This window comes from Symphodus melops (assembly GCF_947650265.1).
Source record: "Symphodus melops genome assembly, chromosome: 16".
NCBI lineage: Eukaryota > Metazoa > Chordata > Actinopteri > Labriformes > Labridae > Symphodus > Symphodus melops.
This window is the reverse complement of record NC_136706.1, coordinates 5,176,229-5,200,246: the sequence shown is the minus strand read 5'-3', so window position 1 is coordinate 5,200,246 and position 24,018 is coordinate 5,176,229. Positions and strand designations below refer to the sequence as shown.

Sequence of the window (24,018 nt, the reverse complement as noted above, 5' to 3'; positions counted from 1 at the left end):
GGGGGTGCCTTTCGCCTCATTAGAATTGAATTTGCACTGTCTTGCAATTACGTTGGAGGGCAACAATGTATTTTTTTCATCATAATCTCCCCTGAATGGAGGGTTTTTGGGGCAGTTAATTTGCTGCCCACACTAACACATTAATTAATGAATTGGGTAACACTAATTTTCTCTATGCTGCCTCTCTCTGTCTCGCTCCCCCCATGGGTTTTCAACTGGTCTAATAAAATTACCTCATTAAGGTCTTTATGGCAGCACAGTAACTCTCTCATTCTTTTAGTATTAAACATTTTCATTGAAAGGAGGTTGGGTGTGTGATTGTTCCCATTCAGAGTTGCATCTTTTTGTCGGTGGTTCTAAATAATGAGGGGGACAAGCAGGGAGATATAATTAGGGACAAGGGGGCACTTGAGCAAATATTTGCAATCTTTTAAGGCTTGCCCTCATATGACAGTGATTAATTACTTCCAGAAGGGATTTGAGAGAAATAAATTGACAAGTTTTTCTTTCTGTTTTCTCCTGGGGTGAGATGACCCTAGCTTGTTAAAAGGATGTGCACAGGACTTTAATTTCGGCCCCTCTTTAATCAAATGCAAATGATGACATGTACTGTTCTCTGAAAGACGGGCTCATTATGAAACAAATACACAACATGTAAACAACGATCAAGGGTTTGATGGAGGTGGCATCTGACTGTTTTGTAGAAACACTTGACTTAAAAAAGACAGTCTGTTTGTTTTTGATAAAATAAATAAATTTTTGATAGTTACAATAGAGTCATTCTCTGTGATAGGATATGGTTTTTATGGGGATCTTTTGAAAATGTAAAAGTAGTTGTTAATGACGACTGCTTTGCTCTTAAACAAATAAAAAAAATCATTATGTTCTGACAGGAGGAAATGGAAGCCCTAGGCTGGTCTCTTTACGTTAACATCATCGTTGGTGTCTTGTTTTTAAACATCTTAGAGAGGAAAGTCTTTTTTCGCATTGTTGCATAATGACGTCTAATTTCGGTCAGCGGGTCCGAAAATAAACAAGAAAACAACATTAAGCATGCTGAGTGAGCATTTTCACAGAGCTTTATTCATAATGGTGTTTTGATTGTCTTCATAATCAAACTGCGAAGTTTAATGAGTTCACTGAACACTGTGTGCATTGCATCATTCACCGGACCTGGATCACAGTGCATACTGTTTATTACTAGCTAATTACTGCCACCTAGTGGACATAGAGGGGACCTAGAAAGAGTATCACGATGAGACTGTGAATGAAGTATTTCAGACCCATGACTTCAAGACAAGATATTTCAGGACAATAAAGAAATACTCACTTACAATAGAAGATACACATAAGAAAAATTACTCAAATAGTAAAAAAGGAACTCAGAAGTTTCTTACAGTAAAATATTCACTACAGTGTTTAAGAAAAAATACTCATCATGCAGAACGTCACTTTTAAAGGGTTACTTTAAGATGTGATTTTTCTACAATGTTTTAAAAACATTAAGGGTATAGTAACTTTATTATAAAAGAACAACTAATATATATATGAGCTTCTACATTTTTCAGATTCAATAATGTATTGGGGGAGAAATGTCTTACCCTGCTTACTTATCTTACTTGTTTAATCATATTTAAACATTGTTTGATATGGTATGGGTTGGTCTGTTATCCTCTTTTCACTAGTTAAGATCATGTGAAATACTTTCGGACACAATTCGGAGAACAACTCTTCATTTAGAGACAGAATAAAATAAATGTTAAAATTTTACTATAATGGAGATTTAGAAGCCACAAAGACAATGTTTGTAAAAGAGTTCTCATGTACAACTTGACAGCTGCAATAAACAACTTACGAAAGGCTTGAAAACTAAGTTGTGTTTTTATTTTAGTTGTACAACTTGCTGGTCCCTGTATTGTCTCAAGCTTGTGAGGTTATATCTGCAAGTTATTAAGGACAACTGGGTAACAACTGTGTTTATGTTCTCGGCTGAACTACGTCCAGAACGCCACTAAAAGTCCAAAACCTCGTTCTCACTTCAGAGGTCGCACATGTTCCCTTTTCCAGCAATGATTTCATGACTTAACCACCTTCAGGATTTAAGATAGCTGTTGGTGTCGTCAGGTTAAACACAAGAGTGTGGATGTGGTTGAAAATGTTTCCTGTCCCTTTTGTGTCAGACAAATGACCCTGGAAAGTATTTATAATTCAATCATATGTTCTGAGTTGAAGAGGTCAAAAAGGTGAAGTGAGCCTGTGTGCTGTAAATGGATTTGGAAATGTCTCCCTCTAGTGGACCTAGAACCCTGAACTTCAAATAAAGTGACATGAATATTCAAGTATTTAATGAACTGGAAAGAGAGATAATAATCTGAACTCTTTGCTTAAGTGATCCATTGTTTCAACTAAAGGAAACATTAATATACAGTAAAGAGAAGTTGACATTTAAGAAGCTGGACCTCGAATGTGTTACTTTCGATTTCTCAGACTGAACAGCATCTGTAAAGAGAGTTTAGGCCAGGCTTGAAAATTCAAACTGGGTGTCCTGAAATGTAAATGTATTGATTAATTTAATGTATGTTGTATATTGTAATATACTGAACACAGTTTTTAGCCTGTGCACTGACTACCATGATGGTCATTTTTCCTTGCAAAACAATAGAAAAAACTATTAAAAAGAAATCTATAGTATGTTTTTTGGATGTCTGGGGCCGCCAGAGTTCAGTCAAAGTTAGATCATCACTGACTTGGACTCTATAAAGCTGAGTCTTTTCCTATTTTACTCTTTGATCATAGAACTGTAAATGAAGTGAATCAAACAGAATTAAGCAGCTCTGGACATCATTATGATTATAAGTATGTGAGTGACAACAACTCTACTTGTGGTTTGAGTTTCCAATCACAGTTTTCTGTCTTATCTTCTAATTGTTTTTACTCTGCTGCCATGGAAACTGAACAAAACAGTGACGTTTCCAGATGAGAACTTACAGCAGTAAAGTCACATAACAGCTCATCAGTCATTCATGCATTGTGAACACATCTTTGATTCATCCCTGAGGCGTTGGGTGGCTCACTTTCTGTGTCACTTTGAAACAGAGTTAAATACTTTCTAAAAGTAATGAGGGAGAAAGTGCTTTAATGAGAGACGTGTTTAATGTGCTGTGAAGGAACCATGTGTTTCGGAACATTTTAAATAAAAACATGCATCTGCACAGTCTCATCTTGTTAAAAAATATACACACACAATCTATATATCATACAAAAATATACATCTGTGATCAAAAGGTTTACAGTTCATTCTGTTTGAAAACAGTTAAATATAATAGAAACACTCCTCAATATTTACACCTGATGGTATGTTGTTTTAAAAACTCGCTCTCTTTAAATATTCCAGTCAAAGTCTGTGTGCTCATGAGCTGGTTTCCTCTTTCTGTTCCTCTTAGACCCCCCGCCTGTTCGAGATGAGGGTTCCTTGTAGTCCTCACCTGAGCCTGTGTCCAGACTGTCCTGGTTCTCCCTCCAGCTGTCGGGGACGGACGGAAAGTCCTCCCCTGGTGAGTGCACCGGTCGCCCGTACACCTTACTCTGCAGGTCAGCAATGTCGTTGCGAATGTCGGCCATGAGCAGGAGCAGAAAGTCAAAGGAGCCTGGAGGACCCTGTGGGTGATGAATAACAAAAGAGATTTTTTCTATGTATTTTATTGTCTTTAAAATGTTTTCTTTCAAAGGTCAATATATGAAAATAAAATGCTGAGACATGGACCTTTATAACAACAAGTGCAGTCATACCATCACCCACTGCACATGACCTGATGCCATTAAAACTTGCCTCATTCCTTGTGTATTGCAGACTGCTTGGATAGCGACTTTGAGCAGTTTTCCTTCCTCAGTAGGTTCTCATGCGTTTAAAGAAAACAGTGGTATACCGTAAAGAACATAACGCTGAGGAGTGCTGGTTTGACTGAAAACACTCATTATAGACAACAAGTGACCGACGGAGGTGGGCAGGGCGGTGGGTCCTTCCTTCCCAACTTTTAACTTTAGCGTAAGCTGAGAGCTCAACTATCAATCAGCAAACAGGCTGCACTAGGAAGAGCTGCACACAAACCCCCCCATGAGTCTTATATAACATTGTGATTTATAGTCTGGATTTCACTGGGAAAAAAATAGTCATCACATTTTCTTCTAACTCTTTTACTTATCCAGAAGCCAGAGAGAAAACTATTTCAAAGGATCTGACTGACCGATGTTCAGTCCAGCACGGTTCACTTTAAGGAGCTTCTTTTAGGTTTTGTTAACGCTAACATCATTAGTGTTTATCTTCGGGGATGATGCTTACTTTGGGCTTCGTATCCTTTACTTTGTGTTTGACAGTTTTCCAAACTGTGTCCTTAAATGTCCAATGTCCACAGTGGTCTGTTTCCCACTCATCCTTATGTTTAACAGTATTGTTCTGGATAATGGTAACAAGTAACAATAGTGAAGCATCAATATAGGAACTTACTGGTGGTCCAACAGGCCCAGGAGCTCCTCTCTCCCCCTGGAGGAACAAAACAAATATTTAGCTTAGATGAATTACAGTCAGGGTGGTGGGGGGGGGGAAGCATGAGAAGAATTCATATTGGTCAAGTCAGCTTTTTTCAAGTGAGACAACACGTCCAGCAATGTTCACTTGTTCCAGTGCTTACGGCATGTTAATTGTGGATTTTTAAAAATGATCTCATCAGATTTGGTTTTATGGCCCAAATTAAAGCACTGGTGAAACATTTCAGAATTTTCTTGCTAGGCCTTCAGTATGTTGCAGCATTTAGCTTAGCATAAAGACTGGGAGCAGATAATAACATGCTAGCTTGTCTTTTATTCAAAGTTGAAAAATAAGCCTATCGCTTAGCAATTATTCTCACGCTGAAACTTCATTTTAATATGTGGACTTAGTGGAAATCTAACACCTTTATATTGGTTGATTATGGGGGAAGCATTTTCTTCTGATTTCTCGTGTTATGCTAAACTAATTTAAGCTAAGTAAATCATTGCTATGGCTTTATACAGAGAAGCGAGAAGATATTCTCTCCCACATTCAAACAAGAAAGGACATACATTTATTTTGCAGAGGTTAGAACTTTTCCTTCGACTGTATCCTTTGTGTTTGGCTGATGTAAAGTTTACGTTGATAACATCATTCTTAATGTTCTGTACTCGTGAGGTATCCCGGCAGCTCGTTGACCTACGGTAGCACACGCACAGGGTGACCTAACTGTTGTGGTTGTCAGCCACGCTCAGGGTCACAGTGGGGCTGTGAGTGTTTTGGCAGATGGTTTGGATTTGTTACTGAGAGAGACAGATTACCATCACCCTCCTGTCTATCCACACAAACATGGAGCAGTACTGAGAGAACACCGACGCACTATGTCAATACAGCAGATGCATCTAAGTTGTTCCATACGTGATCACAAAGCTAAGCAAATACTGATACGGGTAGAACAAGATGAAAAGCCAATACGAGACCAGAAGCTGCTCTCAGCATACCTTAGACGTCTGAATCCTAGATTCAAGAGTGAGCTTCAGAAATCCAAAAAATAAAAATATTCAAAAGTTAAATATCCTCAAAAACCAAATTCTTGGTTGTTGGAGATAAAACTCTTTCGGAGTCTGCCTTGTAAAACTTTTCCAATTGAAGCATCATTCCCACAATTAAATCAGCCTCGAAACTTTGCCTCAGGCTTTTTGAGAAGCAGCTCACTAAACCCTATGAGAAAACCACAAATGTGTCATGATGTCTAAAAATCATTACACTAATACTAACGAAGAAATGACTGGTATGTTACTTGTTGTGACTCAGGATGAAGAACAAATGTGTTAAAAGGTGAGATAAATGTTGTTTAAGATAGACTAAACTCTAAAAATACAGGGATCCTTTGGCAGGATGTAAAATCAAATTAACTTTAGCTCAATAGTCCACAGTAGTTATAAATATTTGAACCTAAACTTGACCACTCATTCGCCAAATAACAATGATCTGTTTCTGCTCATATCAACAAATTACATAACTTTTCTCTGGTTGATGATTCAAACTGTGCACACCAGTTTATTATGCTCTTTCAACTTGTAGCAGCTTGCTGTGATGGGCTCACCTGGCAGTGCTAACTCCAGCTGAGGATTCTGACGGGAATCCTGGCACCGTAAGTGTGCTTTTCACCCTATGCAAAATATTTCAACAGACATCACGTTGATAGATGAGCTGAAGGTTTTTAATTTTAAAATCTTTGCGCTTCTTTTGAGAGAGGTCCTGCACAGTAAGCCAAGAGTCAGACTCTGCTGCCAAAAGGAAAACTGCTTTGCTTCAGGGGCCCTGAGCTGGTCTACTGGTTTACAATGTTACTGTTAGAGAGACCAAAGAGACACAAAAGTTTACCTTTTTAATGATAAAAACATACTGTAGGGCAAGATAAAGGGGGAATTGCATCTGAACATACCTTTAGACCATCTTTTCCTGGTGCTCCTGGTGACCCCTGTTAAATGACAAAAATAACTCATGTTGTTTCCTTTAATTCTGAAAAGACAAACAAGTCGATCGTTCGGATGCTGTGAATATAGAAGTGACTTCAATCTCATTATCTCTCACACGGGATGCCGGTAGCCTAGTGGTTAGTGTGTGCACCCCATGTGTGAAGGCATAATCCTGCAGGCTCGGATCCGACCTGTTGCTCCTCTCCACCATGTCATTCTTCACTCTGTTTTCTGCCTCTATCCACTGTCCTGTCTCTAAAACAAAGGTATACAAGGCTAAAAACATGTTTCAATCCCGATTTGGAAGCCTCCCCTCCACAAGAGTTTTCAGTTAGAAGGTTGTTGATCATTAAATTTAGTTTGTTAGAGAAGGTACTAGCTGCGCTGGTCAGGGAGCATTTAGAGAATAAATAGGGGGGGATACATTATCAATAAAGTCTTGCCTATCTGAACGTGTTGGGCTGCCAGTTCCATCCAAACAGAAATATGTTTATGTAAAACTCAAAATTTTTACAGAAATTCATTAATTCTAAATCTATTCAAAATCGAAACTGACATATTCATAATGCTTTACCAACAGCGATTATCTGACATTAACTTTGTACCAGCCTGAAGGTGTTTTCTGAATGACGTCAGCTCTGGGGTACACGGTGCTTTGATCTCTTTCCTAGAACAAGCATCATTGGAGAAGTGAGAAGACATTGTGTGGGGAGGAAAGCCAATTTTCTGATCGACGCCAAGCCAAGAGAGTCACACAACACTGGAGCATATTCATCATCTCTGAAAGGCTGACATGTGGTCTAACACATGTGACCTCACAGCCGAACCTCATGAATGTGTTCAGAATCTGATCGTTGTGTGTGGAGAGAAAACTCCCTTTAAACCTAATCTCACCAACATGTGCACTGATTAAATGTGTTAACAGCTCATAAATGTAAAGAGCTGAGAATCAAAAGAAATCCCATCACACGCACACACACACAGTAACAAACAGTAACACACACACACAGGATTTGACTGATTGAAGGTGCTAATAGTCTGATTTATTAGTCACAAAAATTGTGTAAATACTTAAGCTTTAAAAACTAGAAATATATCTGTAAAGCCACATCCTGCACATTCTTGATTCAGGTCCCACACTCGAACTCTGAGGGTTCACACTTGTCCGCATAAGCGAGCACTGCATTAAACCCAGTGAGCCAAAGAAAACATCTTAAGCTCTAAATGGACTCAGCCTCTCTCTCTGTTGTTATTGCTGTTACCATGTGTCATCTATTTTCACCTTGCAAAACTGTTTTCTTTATAACCAACCTCCTAAAGAGAGAGCGGGCAGGAAATGTCTTTGTCTCTGTGACAGCGCCTTTTCAGTTTTTATACTTGCTCACTCACTTCTCATGCTCTGTTCATGAAGACCAATTATTCAGAACTCTCCTCAAGCTTCACTATCAACGTGGCCTGTTAGCTTAAACATGTAATCAGGATATTTAGTTATGATGCTGTGTGACACAAAGCAGGTGTGTGGAAGTAAACATGTCGACTATAAAGGAAACGCCAGAGCAGTGGGTGTGATATTAAGAACAATAACACATTCATACTGGCTGATTCAGAGAACGAGGCTATAAAATATGAGCAATGGCCCAAATTAATTACATGTGATTTATATCTTGTATTCAATGCAGAAGGATGTTTTATTTCACATATCGACTGTCACAAGGCGGCTTCAGTTAACACTTCAATGAACTACAGATTTCTGATGACTGAAAATAGGATGGAAACTGACCACAGCCCCTCGGGGGCCCCGTTTGATGTGGGACAGGTCAGGTGTTGGCCCAATAGGTCCCATCAAGCCTCTCGGACCAGGAGGCCCAGGGGCCCCCAACAGTCCTGTAAGCCCTGGAGGCCCCTCTGGTCCTGGATCTCCTAAAACAACCGAGACAAGTAATGGTGAACTAAAAGACAAGTGATCACAGGAAAGGGCAGACACAGATCGCAAAATGATTTGCACTCAGATTAATTAATGTTTGAATTAAGTAAAGCAGGCTGTCAGTGTCTCTCTCACACACAGCACACCTTTATATAAATGTGAAAAAAGGCTTAAAACTTTACTTATTGAACAAAGATGACGCCAAAATTGCCATGTGACAGGCACTGAAATAAGTTGAAGTTTTCTCTGATATATTGGCACAAAATTGAGTGTAGAAATTAAAGGTGCCCAAAATATGTGACCTCTGTCTCTTCCTCTTATTCCTTAAAGGCTGTTGCCGTTTGTGGGTTTGAGTAACATCTTTGCTAACTAATGAATTTGTTACTATAAATTCTGATTCATGTCGCCCTTGAGCACCATCATCAGGTCAAACTTGTAATTTATCCAACACTATGGTTTATGACCAAAAGCCTGCAGAGCTAATGGCATTCCCATTAGCCTTGGCTGTATTAATGTTTAATGCTTCAAACCATATTTGCTGGATGGAGTCCAGTTCATTCATGCTGAGCCTGAAACTGTTTTATTAGTTTGAGTTTCATGTGTTTTACCTGGAGGTCCTGGGAGACCCGGAGGCCCTGGTAAAAATACGGGCGACGTCAGGATTTTCTCATTGGTCATCTGCTCAGGGACATCCGCACTGTTTGACAGCAAGGCCATCTTAAAAAGTGATGCAGAATATAAAGGTCGATTGGGCAGATCAATGAGGAGGCGGCTACATTTAAATGAATGAGTTAAATAACAAATAAAGATCATTGCCAACAAAAATACAAAAATTCTCTCGTGGCAGCAAAGTTGTAGTTTTTCCCCTTTGTTTTAAATTGTGATGTCAAACATCAGAATGCAAACAGTAACTGCACAATTTGGATGTCATACCTAAAATGTTTCTACATATAATGATTCATAAAGGCCTGCACTGTCAAACAGGACAGGAAAATTACCCACCGAAGGGCCAGCTTCAAGTGAGATTATGTTAAAATGATATTCCCTGCCAGAGATGAAAGCTGATCTTCCATCTGCACAATGCCACAAGCTGTAACCCAGACAGATGGAGGGCAAGGCAACCCCTCTGCATTATTCAGGGAGACCAGGAGAGTCCCTGTTCTGTATGCTGAGTGGCATCCTAGGGAAAAAGTTAACTTTGATCTCTGTGTAACATCATGTGGATCTGGCAATCCCGCAGGGAAACACATGAAGGACCTCGCTATGCTGCGAGGAGCTGCTAATCAGAATTCATGCTCAGAGGTAGAAGCACATGTCCGCACACACACACACACACACACACACACACACACACACACACACACACACACACACACACACACACACACACACACACACTGATAAGGGTCATGGTTCACCTGCTGATCAGAGAGTATTATGCAAGACTGTAGCCTGTGATCTTGCACAGGTGTTTGGCCCACAGTATGATCTTAAACTCAAACTTTAACCCCCTGCAATATGAGAATATACGGTCTAATTTACTGTAAAAAAGCACAGCAAACTTTCAGTACTTTTTTAAGTCTATGAACATGTAGGAAAAAGAGTCATATGCTGTTAAGCTGCAGCAGCATTTGGACCACACAGCTGGAAGCAATAAATTATGTGTTCCAGTCAAAGGTGTTGAGTGCCACTGTTGACAGACTCGGGCTCAGATAGGTTCAGACGCCTGTGATTACACAGAGGGAAACGTAAGCTCTCTGTTGAGTTTCACACAAATTACCCAAGAATTCCCCTTTATGAAAAAGAATGTATCAGCTACAGTCGAGGAAGTTTTTTTTAGATGCTTTTTTAAAGGATATAAAGGGCTAAAATAAATCTTGAGAGAGTTGTAAAAATCTGTCTGTTATTCTTCCTGAAGTCAAGTCAGGTATAAAACCCTTAGAGATAAAGTTAGGTCTTTTGGTGATGATGAAGGAAAATAACAGATCTGGATACATTTATATTCAGCTGAATCATAGAGGGGAGTTTAATGCTGACCGGGGCCTTTCTGCACTCAAGTATAATCTACTTTAAAAAGCAACAGGATGGAAGACTATGCTGCTTTAAGATAAAATGGAGTATAATATATCAAAGTGTGTGAAAACAAAATGTAGCTTTGAGTTACATTTTCTCCTTTTACCTTCTGCTTCAGCTGTAGCACAGACATTTTGATCTGAAGGAAGTCATCACACGTGGCTGAGCAGCTCCCAGCGTTCATCACGTTCTCAAAGAGATGCACTGCTGGGAAGGACGAAGAAAACAAGTTACAGAGGTTACAAGTAAAGAAAAAAAAATCAGGGTAAAAACCCTCTGATAAGACCTAGCCAAGAGGTTAAGAGTAATGCGTGTCTTAAAAATGTTTACTGATGAAAGTTTCTTTTTTATTCCTATTTAATGTCCAAAATTGTGATCAGGACTTGAAAGAAAAATGCTAAACGGCCGGAGTCTTTGTTCCTTGTGCACATACTGCTAGCCTGTTGACTTTTCTATAAGTTGTTACAAATTACGAGAACTGTGAGAGCTGATCTCTTGCATTTTTAGGAGTAGCTTATTGTGCAGAATAGCTATAAAATTGTATTTTATGACTCTTTGAGCACTGTTACACATAAAATCTCACTCAGACAGAAAGGTTGTCTTGTAAAAGTTTTCAGAGTCTCGGGGAAGAAATGTACATGACTATTCTCCAACTTGTGGCTCTGCAATAACCACATTTTACATGACAAACTGATGACGAACTAACAAACTACTCAGAAGGTTTTATCCTATGATAATCCACTATAATTATTTCATCTTAAAAGGTTAAGCATACCGTAGATGTTGGACAACACTGTAAAAAAAACAAAATGAGGAGAACAATTTATCACAAGAAATCTTGGTTATGTTTCTGGCCTGCTGTAGAACGGGCCCTATTCAATGAGTGTATAAATTATACGGATGAGTGAATGTGTCTGGACACTATTTTCCCCTCTATGTTACAAAGCAGCAGGACGTAAAGCAGGAGCATGACTGCATGCACCATACGTTCTCACTCTCCAGGTTCTCCTGAAATATTATAGGCAGGTAATGGAAGATAAACTCATGGGAGGACTCAGGAAGTAGCAAATCTGCTGCGCCCGTTCGCTTCATTGGCAACTGAAACTGGGGCAAAAAAAAAAAAGACCTTATTACCGCCAAACCTTTTTTGTGACGTTTTCCCTAAATGAGACAAAACCAGGAGTCACGGGGGCAGCTGTATGTTTGAGAGCCTCAACTGTTCTGACATGCACAATAGCTATATGTGTAATGACTACCAGGTGTCTATGTTAGCAGTACCCCCATCTTTTTTTAATTCTAAAATACACACACACACACACACACACTCTTATAACAATGTGTAGTCAGCCCCACATCACAGTCAGCTGTGCCCTTGAATAAAGAGAAAATGTCTTCGTAAAAAAAACAAAAAACTCCTCTCACCTCTCTCCCCCTTGGTGCATGTTTTACCATCTTCTTCCAGGAAATAGCCTTTCTCACACTCACACTTGTAGCTCCCCACGGAATTCACGCAGATCTGAGAGCAGACAGTCGTGTTTGTGTCGGCACATTCATCGATGTCTGTGTGTTGCAGTGGCAGGCAGGGACAAAGAACAGGAAATTGAAGACAGACAAGGCAAATTACAGAACAGTCACTGCATACCATGTACCTGCACACTCTTTAAACAAATCAAAAACAGCATTTGGCAAAGAGATTAAATGAATATTCCACTAAACTGACAGCATAATATAGTTCAGATTTCATACATTAATGTAATGCTATTTTTGTCTGATTCAATTCAAATAAAAGAATGCAGTTAAAATGACCATGCCGGAAAAAAACCCCCAAAAACAAATCCAGATAAAATCCTGAATAAATTATGAACACATGGTTTAGGTGAAAAATAAACTGGAAATTATCTTGAATAACTGAAACCTTTTTTCGCTTTACTCCTTCATTGCATCAGCATTAGGGAACTTGATCAATATATACATTTTTAATCGATATTGGCCCCAGGGATTCAGTGTCGGTCAGGGCCTAGATTACATTTTCTGCTACATTTCTGTTACTCCAACAGAGAGGAGCAAAACATTTAAAGAGATCGTCTGAAGTTTGCCTTCCTTACATACAGAAAACAAAAGGCTTCTGGTTTTGAGCAATATGTCAAAGAGAGCTCGAGCAGGCCAACACACGGTGATGACGAGTCTGTCATGGGAGTGTCTGTCATGATGTGAGGTTGTACACAGTCTCACCCAGACAGTAGGGCTTCTCTCGGCTTCTGTGGCGTTCACGGTCGTAGCGGTAGCCGGGGTAACAGGTGCATACCACTCGCCCAAAGTGGTCAGTACACTGTTGCTCACAGGGAGCGTCAGCACACACATCATAGTCTGCAGAAGTGAAGAATGCAGTTTATAAGTATGAGCACAGGCACGAGCGATTTCATAATCCATCGACTGAATTTCTAAATTTAGCTTGTTTTTTTTATTCAGCTCGAGACTTTAGGCAGCATGCCTGTATTGTGAGGTTAGAACAAGAGAAAGTTCAGTGGAGTGCATCGAAGACCTTTTGGGATATGATAAATGAGAGTTTCATAAAAAAAATATTAAAAAAAACACTCAACACAACACAGCAGTCCAAACTGTTCTCCTACCTTCAGGGATGCACTGGCCCAACACAAACTTGAAGCCCTTGCAACATTTCTTTCTGTAAAAAAAGGAAAGAAAGAGAAATGTGCATACATGAAGACAAATCCAAGATTATTGAACAATTATATAATTGGTCCGAAGATGTTATATAATTTGCTTAATGTTTGGCATGTAACATTCAGGATCTGCAGAATTGTGCGTGATCCCGTGATCCTGTCTGTTTAAACAATTGTGTTTGTTAATATTGGAAACATCGTCATGAAGATTGATGTTTCCAGACTACACACACACACACGCACACAAACACACACACTTTGTGATATCTTTGCCTTGCATGCCGTTGGGTATTTCTACAGATCTGGTAACACATACATTCATGGTTAAATCTCCTGGTAAGCTTGCTAAGTTGCATTTCTTATTTCTCATGAAAGAAAGTCTTTATTGAATCCCTAGCTATTGACCAAATACTTCACTATTTATGTATGTTCTGTGTTTCTATCACATCAGTTCCTCAAAGGTCCCCTTCTAATCCACACATCTGTCTCAGATCTGATGTTATAATATACAGGCTATGATTAATACCCTCATTCTTCATCCAAAAAGTAGAAGTGCGTGTGTGTAGGACAGAAAACAACTTCATGAAATAAGATAACGCAAAAGAAAGTAAAGACTTTGCCTTTGACATCTGCGTTAAGTTTTACTAAGACCATCTTCATCACAACATTTAGTACCAATGATTTATCAGAACAACTCCCATCATAACTGTGAGGTCATACACGCCCCTTACTCTCATTCTGAAGGAAAGTGCTACCAGGTGTTATTTTCAAACAGGAGGTGATATAAAAAATGTAATTATGCCATGAAGTCATGGCAACACGATGTGGTAAGAGTCACTTTGAAAAAGATGATCCTGTAATGCTTCACAGCTTTTATTTGAGAGCGATCAGGATGATAGGGACACTTTATGGGCTGGTTCTGTGATTTCATATACTGAGCTCTCAAATACAACTGATGTTATTTATCGATGATTTCTTATCGATTTTCTTTTCTTTTTATGTGATGTGATTCATCCATAGTCAGCCAGGTTAACCATGAGAGAGTCTAATGCTAATGCTAACTGTACAGGTTTAACTTGTAATTATGTTTACTCTTAGTCACATAGGGGCTGCCAAATCTTGTTTGGGGGATTATTGTATACAGAGGGGAGGGGGGACAGTGGGTGTGTATTGTAACTAATGTCTTGTGTCCTGCCTGTCTGTATACTGCTACTGGATGCCTTGAATTTCCCTCGGGATCAATAAAGTATCTATCTATCTATCTATCTATCTATCTATCTATCTATCTATCTATCTATCTATCTATCTATCTATCTATCTATCTATCTATCTATCTATCTGAAAGGAGAAGACTTGAGTCTGCAGCTATGTAAAAGTGTCCAATATCTGAAGAGGGATTACAACTCTGTTAACTAGCTGAATGGGTCAAAAACACAACACATGGGCTCTATTTAAACGATCGAAAGCTCTTCATCTGAGAGGGCACCCGAGTAAGTGAAGCACCCCACAGTCTGGGTGCTATGTGAGGTGTAGGGCACACAGGTAGGATTAGGTCACTTGATTATTCATGGCTGTGTTTTGAGCGTAACATGAGTCAAACCAGAGTGTCAGGACTCGTTCCTTTAAGAACCAGTTGCACCTGAGAGTGGGTGCATTACCATACCCACAGTGGATTTCAATCTTTCTCTGAGACGCACCAGGCTGTGTGGCTGGTTCATGTTACTTCTCTCTTTCCACTGTGCACCAGTGGACACTGTAATGAAATATGTTGACCTAACATATAACGGATTCTACCCTAACTAATAAAAAGCCTCTGCATTTTTTCAAATAAGCTCCATGACACAAAACAGTTCTTGATTTAGTATATTGTAGTGGACGTAATATACAGTTAAAAAAAATATCACAATATCACGATACTTATCGCAACAGTATCGTGTCTCAAGTATCAGGATTATATCGTATTGTGGGGCCTGTTGTGATTCCAACCCTACTGTACAGCACATGTATACATAAAAAAAAGTAAATCACTGACTCTGCACCACTGCAACCCATTGAGTGTGCTGTACACGGTTTACAGTCATTTTCACAGGATATGCACAGCAGCCAAGGACTCATACAACTGAACATTTAAGAGGGATGTAAGAAACTTCCTCACTGCTCTTGATGCTCCAACTGAGCCTGCAGCAAACAAGTCATGGCTCACATCTGATGCTGTAGGAGGGAAGAGCAGCAGGCCACAAGTTCTTATTTAAGGAAAATAATATTCTACTTCAAAATGTACCAATGTATGTCTCTTTAAGTGTGTGGGAGAAGCACAGACTTGAACACCCTGGGAGAGTTGATCTGAGGATGCTTTCCTGTGTGAAACAATATTTCACGTCACAATAACATCCCCGCGAGGACACAAGGCCGTTATAGCAAATAACCAGCGAAGCAAAATAACCAGAGTCAGTTGAACAATCCCGAGAAAACAAACATCGATGTCCGTTTCCAGAAGATCATGAAAGAGGCGACAACATCCCATGGAAACTAGATCCGAGTGTGCGTTGATGTTCGTTTACTAAACTATCTTGATCAAATTATCATTCAGGGAAACGCTTATTAGTCCTATAAGATTCGACCTCATTTTACTTTCTTATTTATGTTATATCGTAAAATAAACAAATCTAAAATCTAATTGGTATTTGGTTACTTTGCAGATTAAATTACTTTAGATCACAATAGGAGTAGTATCTGGAATAACTTCACTCAAACAAAATAATTTCATTTTGAATTGTCGACTCCGTATGTTGTCCCTCGGATGACCTTTTATATTTTGACATGACGACATGAAAACAGACAGATCCAGAGAGGTAGACATCCACAACCGAGAGGGTGATGATATGACCCGTCTACAAGTTAAAATAACATGCCCAGTAATGACTCTGGGTGATGGATACTAAGCTGAAGGTCGGGGCACTAAAGCAGTAAAATCACCTCAGAACAGCTTCATGATTTATAGCATGGGGGTGAAGATCTGTCAGGTCTTTTGATATGGAGGGTCTCGAGAGTTAAGCTGTTGTTACATCACGCTCCACATCCATAGCTGTGTACTCTGGTGAGATGCTTGCAGACAAAATGATGAATACATCACTGATTCGTGCTGAAATTTGACCTTTGTTTAAATGTAAATATCCAGTTTGAGGGAAATTTAAAACAATACACTGATGTCAAACTCTTTTCACAAGAGGACTTTGCCATGCTAAATGTCATGGCAATGATTAAAGCTGCAGGAGTGGCTTCCAGTCCGAACACAACTTTTGAGATTGACATGTGTTGAAGTTGCTTGGGGTAAAATTGTGATGTTTTCCAGTGCTGAAGGCCAAGTAAATTCCTCCAGAACAGCTCTTTTTATAAACATGCTTTGTAGATAAGTGTGTGAACTTATGCCTTTGTTTAATCAGAATCGATTCTTTGCAGGCGACTGTCTGAGTCGATATCTGGCATCCGTTCTCTAAAAGCTTTTTAACAGTCCACCTCAGCGCTTCGTCCTGTGTTTAAACAGCAGAAACAGGCCAGAACAAAAATACCTCTCTGTCAAAATACAGATGCCCAGGGGGACATTCAAAGAGCATGAGGTGAATGTTTCGTTGTGTTCTAGATTTTAATCGAGTGATTCAATCTTTAAGATTAATCTTGGGTAATTAAAGATGGAGCTCTTTGTAGTTTCCAATCAGTGCACCAAACAAGAGCATGCTGGTTAATGAGAAACATGGCCTTTGCCGCCGCATTTCATTACAAAAGCTGAGAATGAAATACTGTGTGAGCTTGTTAGTTCATGCAAAATAGCAAACAGATTAAACACACATGGATTTCATTTCATTCATATTCATGAGTGAGAGAACAAGGGGAAGAAGTTATCCCAAATGCTTTGAAGACACTTGTCTAGAGGAATATAAATGAGATTTCAGAGTCACTATCCCTCACACACACACACGGCCAACACAGGCCAGTTACGCTGCCAGTCCTGCACTTGTTCAGAGTGAGCGGGACATCACACACTGTTTTGCCACCTGTGCCTTTTCACCTCAAGGTTATTTCATTTTGCCTGTGATCCATATCAATTTACGGGCCCCCCTGAAATCTAGACATAGATTAGTCTGACCTCACTTACCGGGGGTGAACCATGGGCACTCTAATTACCTTACAAACACTGGACCTCACTTGAACCAACACAGTGGACCAGCCTGGCCGGGCTTTGTCTTGTTATTAAACATACTAATTCACAGCGACACATGTGCGGTGAAGTGGAAGTTAGCATGGATGAACAGGTACACGCATCCTCACATCCCCAGCATGCTTATCCCTTGAACAAAAGCCAAAAAACCCCAAAAGATATCGTGCTCAAACACATGCAGGCTGCTTGTTGCTGTGTTATTTGTGGAGCACTGCTGCCAGGGATTAAACAATAACATGCCTGCATTCGAGGGATTCAACAATTCATCAAAGCCACGATACAATTTATGATGCTGGGTTCTCTCGCAATAATTATTTCACAAAATGAGACTGAAGACAAACTATGAGGTGACCGAAAAAGATTACTTTTATTTTTTTAAATGAAAACAGCAATGCACCTTTTAATCTCTTTGGCTCTTACTCTCATTTGGGCGAGCAGTTCTGCAAACCTGCTTGTTAGTGTGGTTTGGACTCAGGACCTGCCAACATAACACTTGCTTATTCCAACCGACTGCCTCTGCTATACAGCTTCTGGCGCTCACGATATTATTACTGAGTACTGATGTGAACCTTGAAACCTTTGAATCAATGTTTAATTGCGTCACGATTCATTGTTACATCCCCACTGCATTCCACTCCAGAGAGGTTTGTGAAAGTGGAGAGTACGCAACATGACGCGGAGTCGCCTGCTAATGCTATGTGTTAGATTGACTGACATAAAAGGACCAGAGATGGATTGGAAAATAAGTCAGCTTCCTCTCTTGCATTGCGTCATTGTCTTTAATATCTGCCAACCTCCTCGTTTCTGAAGAACAACACTGAAAAGACCAGGGTGGCTCCCACTTACACTGCCAAGCATTTTCTGGGGCAAGTTACTTTTTGGATACTTACAACAAAGGCAAACACATGAAGCGTGTTTGCACGAAAACATCTGCTCATCAGACATTTCCTCGCCAACATCGACTGCGACCAAATTCTTTTTAATCTTCATCGATCTTGTCTGCGCTGTAACAGCTCCCTCCAGTCTCCTGGTTGCATTAAATGTCAACATCCAGATGTTTTCTCCTCATTCAATTGTCCTTTCCTATTGAAATTATTTCAAACCTTAAACCTGGCACTGCTGTTCAAAACTTTGTAGTTTTCCACGACACAACTGTTGATCTTTCATGTTTTCTGCAGATGTACTGCAGCGTTATCACACACACTCACTCTAGTTGTAGACTCAAAGTCCAACTTGAAGCACATGTTTTTTATATCCTAGCACTGCACAGTAAAAAAACTGCTATTACAAAAGTCTACATTCTGACTCATATAGTTCTGATGCCTAGAAGGTGTTCTTCAGAATTCAGTATTGTGATGAGGGTTAAATAGTTCAGGGCAAAGTCAGTGTGTCAGAGATACATCAATTGATGTTCTTACTTATCTTGAAGGAAACCAGAGCTGAGGGAATAACTGCCTGCCATGTCATAAATTCTGCTCAGTTAGCGGTCAGGAAAACACACAAGGGACAATGACTGAAAGGATAATCACAGTTTAGGGTTTTTTTTTTTGTTTTTTTTTAAAGAAATGGTCATCATGAAAGATATAATTATGTGATTTGCAGTTTGGCTGTTGTTCAGGGTGACGTTCAAAGATTGGACTATTTAGGTATTCAGTTTAGTACACTGTAATAACTGTTGTGTAACAACAGTTTTAAAAAAAGTGACCTGGAGTTGGAATAAAACCCAAATTCCTTGAATTTTACCTGTGCCAAAGACCTGTGACTCCATCTGCATCACAATCTATATGTGGATGTTTGTTGATAACTGGGTCAGGGTTAAAATAATGTGATAATATTAATATAGATTGTGAGACTCCGTGTTTGGAAATGTAGTCTGCCCAGTCACGTGATGCCAATTTTTAAATAAACCTGCAGCTTGTGAAAATATGTCTCATATCTGTAAGCACACAGCAGACGTCATGGCCAAAGCTGTAAAGTAAAAAGGACAGAGTTATTCCAGAATAGACAAAACTACAGTAAATGATTATCTTCTATCAGTGTTGTATTCTGAAAAACAACCCCTAAGGAGCTCTTGTTTATAGGAACACATAAAAACAAAGTACAGAGAGTACATCCTCCGAGTGCCTGGATACCTTTGTGTTTTCCAAACTTCCAGACTAAAATAACATTCACAGAAAGGTCATTTACTCTGCTAAAAATACTGCACTGCAAAAGGAAGGAATCAGACTTCAGGGATTGTTGCAGACCATAATTTTCCTTATATTGGCAAGCTTTGAGTCATCATTGCTAATGCACTTACATTCCTCTTTCAAATGTGTTGCTGTTAATTTGGAAACGCTATAATAGGTTCCATTTCTAGATTAGAAACTGTAATGCAATTAGTTGACTGTTTGGAGATCCCACAAAAAGTAAGCAATGTCTTAAAAAATATGTTTTCCTCTAGTTGCTATCTCCCTGTTGGAGGAAGGCCATTACAGACAACAGTTGTAGCATTAAAATCCCAAAGCACTTAGCAGAATAATGCAGCATGGAGGCTAAAGGGACATTTCATATATCAAGGGGTCCAACAAAAGCTCAGCTGTTTAAGACATTTATAAGAGAACAAAAGAATGAGTGAGTTGTTATTGGCACGATACTTCTACAACACACATAGTGTTAAATATTTATCTTTATTCTGGAAAGAAGTGTATTCCTTACAAAATGTTGAAGTCAGTACTGATGTGTTTACAAAACCAATGATTACAATGTGAATGTCAGTATCTAACCCTCATGCCTTATATTCACACAATCACCTACTGTAAGAGGTTTCCCATGTTTCATTTTTGAAGATTCACTTGGAAAAACAGTCAGGTATTTACCCCGTCCTAAATACACATCTTTGGTTATTAAGGGTCTGAAGGACTCCAATACAAGCTGCAAACACAGAACCCTGACATAGCATTAGAAAAATGTTTTGGCTAGCATGTTAGAAAACAAAATCATCCAGCAAGAACACAATCCATTGGAACAAACTGTGAGCTTTATGAGATCCAAGGGCAAAAAAAAGAAAATGAAATGCAACATTTTTCTGTGAAATTTTCATCGAAAAAACCCCACTGCTGGTCATTACATGAAGCTCCTTACAAACATAGCAGTTCAATTCCCCAGTGTGTTCAACAAATTCACGCACATTACATCTGATGCAACCTTTCATTTACTCCCTCAAATAACTCAATAATTACAAAATGATATGAAATTACAGCCTGCTAATCAATCAAGCTGACGAAATCAAGACATCAGGTAGAAGTTGAGAGAGAGTAAAGAGTGTAGAGTGTGTAGTAGAGGTTGTGTAGTGTTATTGTTTGACATTCAAATAAGTAGCAATAGCTAATCCTACACTAAACCTACTTATAGCGTCTTTCCCCTTTTTTGGCTTGTGGAAGCAGCGTGGGATTTTCTGGCACACCTTCGCCAACTACCTAGGTGCAGAAGAGTGAAAAGCTGGAAGAGGTCAAAACACTCTCGCAACACTTGGGGGATGAACAAATCAACTCTATGAACAAGTAAGCATTTTTGACCACAAGCCGAAACGTGTCACTGTGCTAAGTGTTGCTGGAGCTTTGTGACCTCTCCAGTTTGACTTGTGCAATCTGCACATTCGAGGCAGAAAATAAGTTTCTTATTGATAGGATAGTGTATAAAAATAACTCCTTATTATAACTAAATGTGACAGTTTATGAAGGGAAAAGTATGGAGGAAGCATATACAGAACAATTGGAATGCATCTAAAGGTCATAGAATAAAATAGTAAGAAGTACTCTACAGTACTTTTCTGTAGAATAAAAACATGACATTTGAACTTTTTCATGAAAAGAGTTGCTGTCTTGAAGGCTGTTTCTATCTGTATCCAGGGTAAGTGCATAGATCTATGTACACAGAGAAAAAAAACGGCGCATTTGATCGCTAACAGGGTCCATTAACATAAGCGATTGGTTAATGACTGTTAAAACTCAGTGCTCAATGCCCATGACGGTCACATATCCCTTCGTAAGGCCATAAAAACAGCAGTGTGGTTTGTGTGCAGATGCATTGCTCAACTTAATAACACTTTTTTTGTTTTCATTTTCTCTCGTGACACAATCGTTTCCAGGGAATTGATGAATTTCAAAAAAATGTAGGAAAATATGCTGCCAGAGAATGTAGCAACGCGATGTAATAAAGGGAATTCTTTCTTCTACTTGTATGAACATTCAATGATTGTGGTTATTATAACCTATTAATGAAGTAGTTCAACTCAATGAGTAATTCACTTTAATCTCGCTAAACGACAAATATATAAATACATACTACTCAGAAGCTTAGTATACAGTAGCTCAGTGGAACAACAGAAAACAGGGAGAAACGACCTGTTCGGCTCCAATGGCTTTTTTCCATCAAGCTAAAGAGGGAAACATAAAATAGCAAACTCTTTCCCCAAACCTCTAGAATCTATCATCTGTAAATTGCTGCATTTGCTATGTGCAGCAGTGAATAGTAATCTGCAGTGTAATTCAATAAAACCATCCATTTGTCAATGAAACTCATTGCAGAAGGCATTTCAGCTGCGCTCAGCTTTGGCAGGCAGCTGGAGCCAAAATATTTCCAGTCTGCCATTACAGTAGCAGCATTAGTCTCCGTGTGTCTTCGGTGTCTGATTTGACCCCTGCCGTGTGATATAAAGTGTTGAATAATAGATAATGACATGTATCAGCTTTCAGGTCACTTTTAAGTTGAGATACTCATATTTCTCATTCACTTTTACCCAGCAGGAGTGCAAAGGTTTCTCTCATATTGACACTTCAAGAAATGATAGAAAGCAGGCTGTCTGTGACCTGTTACAGTGAACTGCATCAGCCCGTCCACGTGTTTTTAACTCAAACCATCCAAATGGACACATGCCAAATATTACTAGTACTGTGAGAGCATGTGACCTAAACCTCAGAGGAAATGTTGAAGGGATTATAAATAAAATAATTCCTTTGTTGTTATTCACAGCTTTAGCAGCTCATTACATTTTTCAGTGTGGAAAAAATAGCGCACTGTGCAAAGATGCAAAACGAAAACTTGGATGAAAAATGGATTTTTACAATAACTGGTCTCTGAAGAGCAGGTCTTCTGAACGGTGTACTTAAATCAAAGGTAGTTTGTAACAGACTTTTTGCCATCAACAAGAAAGAAAGAAAAGAAAGACATATTTCATCCCCAAACAGAAATACAAGGCAGACTTCAATAATGTTCATAGAAATTTAGATGTAGAAAGCAGATGAGATTTTTCTTCTCAGTGGAAAGATTTAGTCTATCGTGTCTCTCTTCCTTCTGATGCTTTAAGAACTACAACAACAACCAGTTCAATTGAACAAAGAGCTCTCAATCAATCTACAATCCATTCAAGCCTTGTGACAATGAGTCTTCAGGCGGATAGATGATAGAGAAATCAATACAGTTAATTTGCTGAGGGACCAGAGAAGGCTCGTCTGCAAACCCACTTGGGATTACACATTAAATGAAGTGTAATAAAGCTTCTAGACACAACTGACATCTCAAAACTTCATCCACATTTTTGTACAGAAATGAATGTCCTTCACACGACAGTTGTGCGTTTGCTTGATGAAGGCCTAGAACGGAAACTTTGCCAATAAATGTTTGTTTGTAAGTTAGACAGTGTGCGGGAGTTTAGTTAGTTTTTGATGGACACATTCGCACCTGTTTTTATGAAATGGATGAGAGAACGTTTTTTTCTATTTAGAGTAGTCTCCTCTGCCATCGTTCTTGACAAAGCAATTATCAGAAGTCCTGCTGCTATCTGAGAGAGCAGCTAGCGCAGCAACATCGAAGGTACGCTGCTTTAGCTCTGTATTAGCGATGGGTGTTGCTAGCATTGGAAAAAATGGCCTGCGTTCACTTCTGTTTTGGTTTGCTATTAAAGCTATTTCATGCATCTAACCTCAGATGACCAGTCTAAAAATATTACTTACTAGTATTATAACTGACCAAATGGGCTTTATACCAGAGAGTAGCTTCGTCCCGTGGCTCAGTCCTGGTTGGAGACTATTATATCAAAATATGAGGTTGTTAAGGTATTATATTTCTCCTTTTATTGGTTTCATATGCTCTCATGACATACAGTGTGTAAGGTAACTGGATCTCTGGTACGTGACATATGTTAGCCTCTCTGAGGCTTTGTGGTTTTTATGTTATTTTAATACTTGCATGTAAGGAAATGTAATATTGTGTCCTGGGACTGCACATAAAAAAGGTAGCGATGGCTAACAACCACTGACTGTAAAGTTAAGCTAAGTTACAAATAAAACAGATCTTGAATGGGGAGAAGAGGGCAAGACACTCTGTGTGCAGTGGAAGTGATGAATATCAATACTCTGAATTACAAAAAGCTCACAAATATTGAAATTCATCACCAGCTTCTCAGTTCAAGAGGGCAGCATCTGTTCGGCTTTAAAACCACCAAACATTAAGCACATTTCCCCAAAACGTGTTACTCACATTGATGCTGCAGCTGTTTACAATTAAACGCTAACTGGTGTATGCCGATCTTATTCACATGTGCAGGTAAACATTTCCTTTGGCTAGCTGCTGTCCTT

General features: G+C 39.2%; 1 protein-coding gene across 2 annotated transcripts in view; it reads right to left on the bottom strand.

Moving 5' to 3' along the window:
* Positions 1–3,134: 3,134 nt before the first annotated feature.
* The window catches only part of ccbe1 (collagen and calcium binding EGF domains 1), a 30,306-nt gene continuing 9,422 nt past the window's right edge, over positions 3,135–24,018 (bottom strand). The window contains exons 3-11 of one of the 2 annotated variants that reach the window (XM_079365089.1): positions 13,135–13,187; positions 12,737–12,871; positions 11,927–12,064; positions 10,611–10,711; positions 9,040–9,148; positions 8,288–8,427; positions 6,474–6,509; positions 4,505–4,540; positions 3,135–3,657 (exon numbers count right to left, since the gene is read on the bottom strand). In XM_079365089.1, coding sequence (XP_079221215.1) covers positions 3,382–3,657; positions 4,505–4,540; positions 6,474–6,509; positions 8,288–8,427; positions 9,040–9,148; positions 10,611–10,711; positions 11,927–12,064; positions 12,737–12,871; positions 13,135–13,187 — 1,024 coding nt within the window. In that variant the 3' untranslated portion in view covers positions 3,135–3,381. The remainder of the gene's footprint in view (positions 3,658–4,504; positions 4,541–6,473; positions 6,510–8,287; positions 8,428–9,039; positions 9,149–10,610; positions 10,712–11,926; positions 12,065–12,736; positions 12,872–13,134; positions 13,188–24,018) is intronic. The other variant, XM_079365090.1, reaches the window with a different exon arrangement.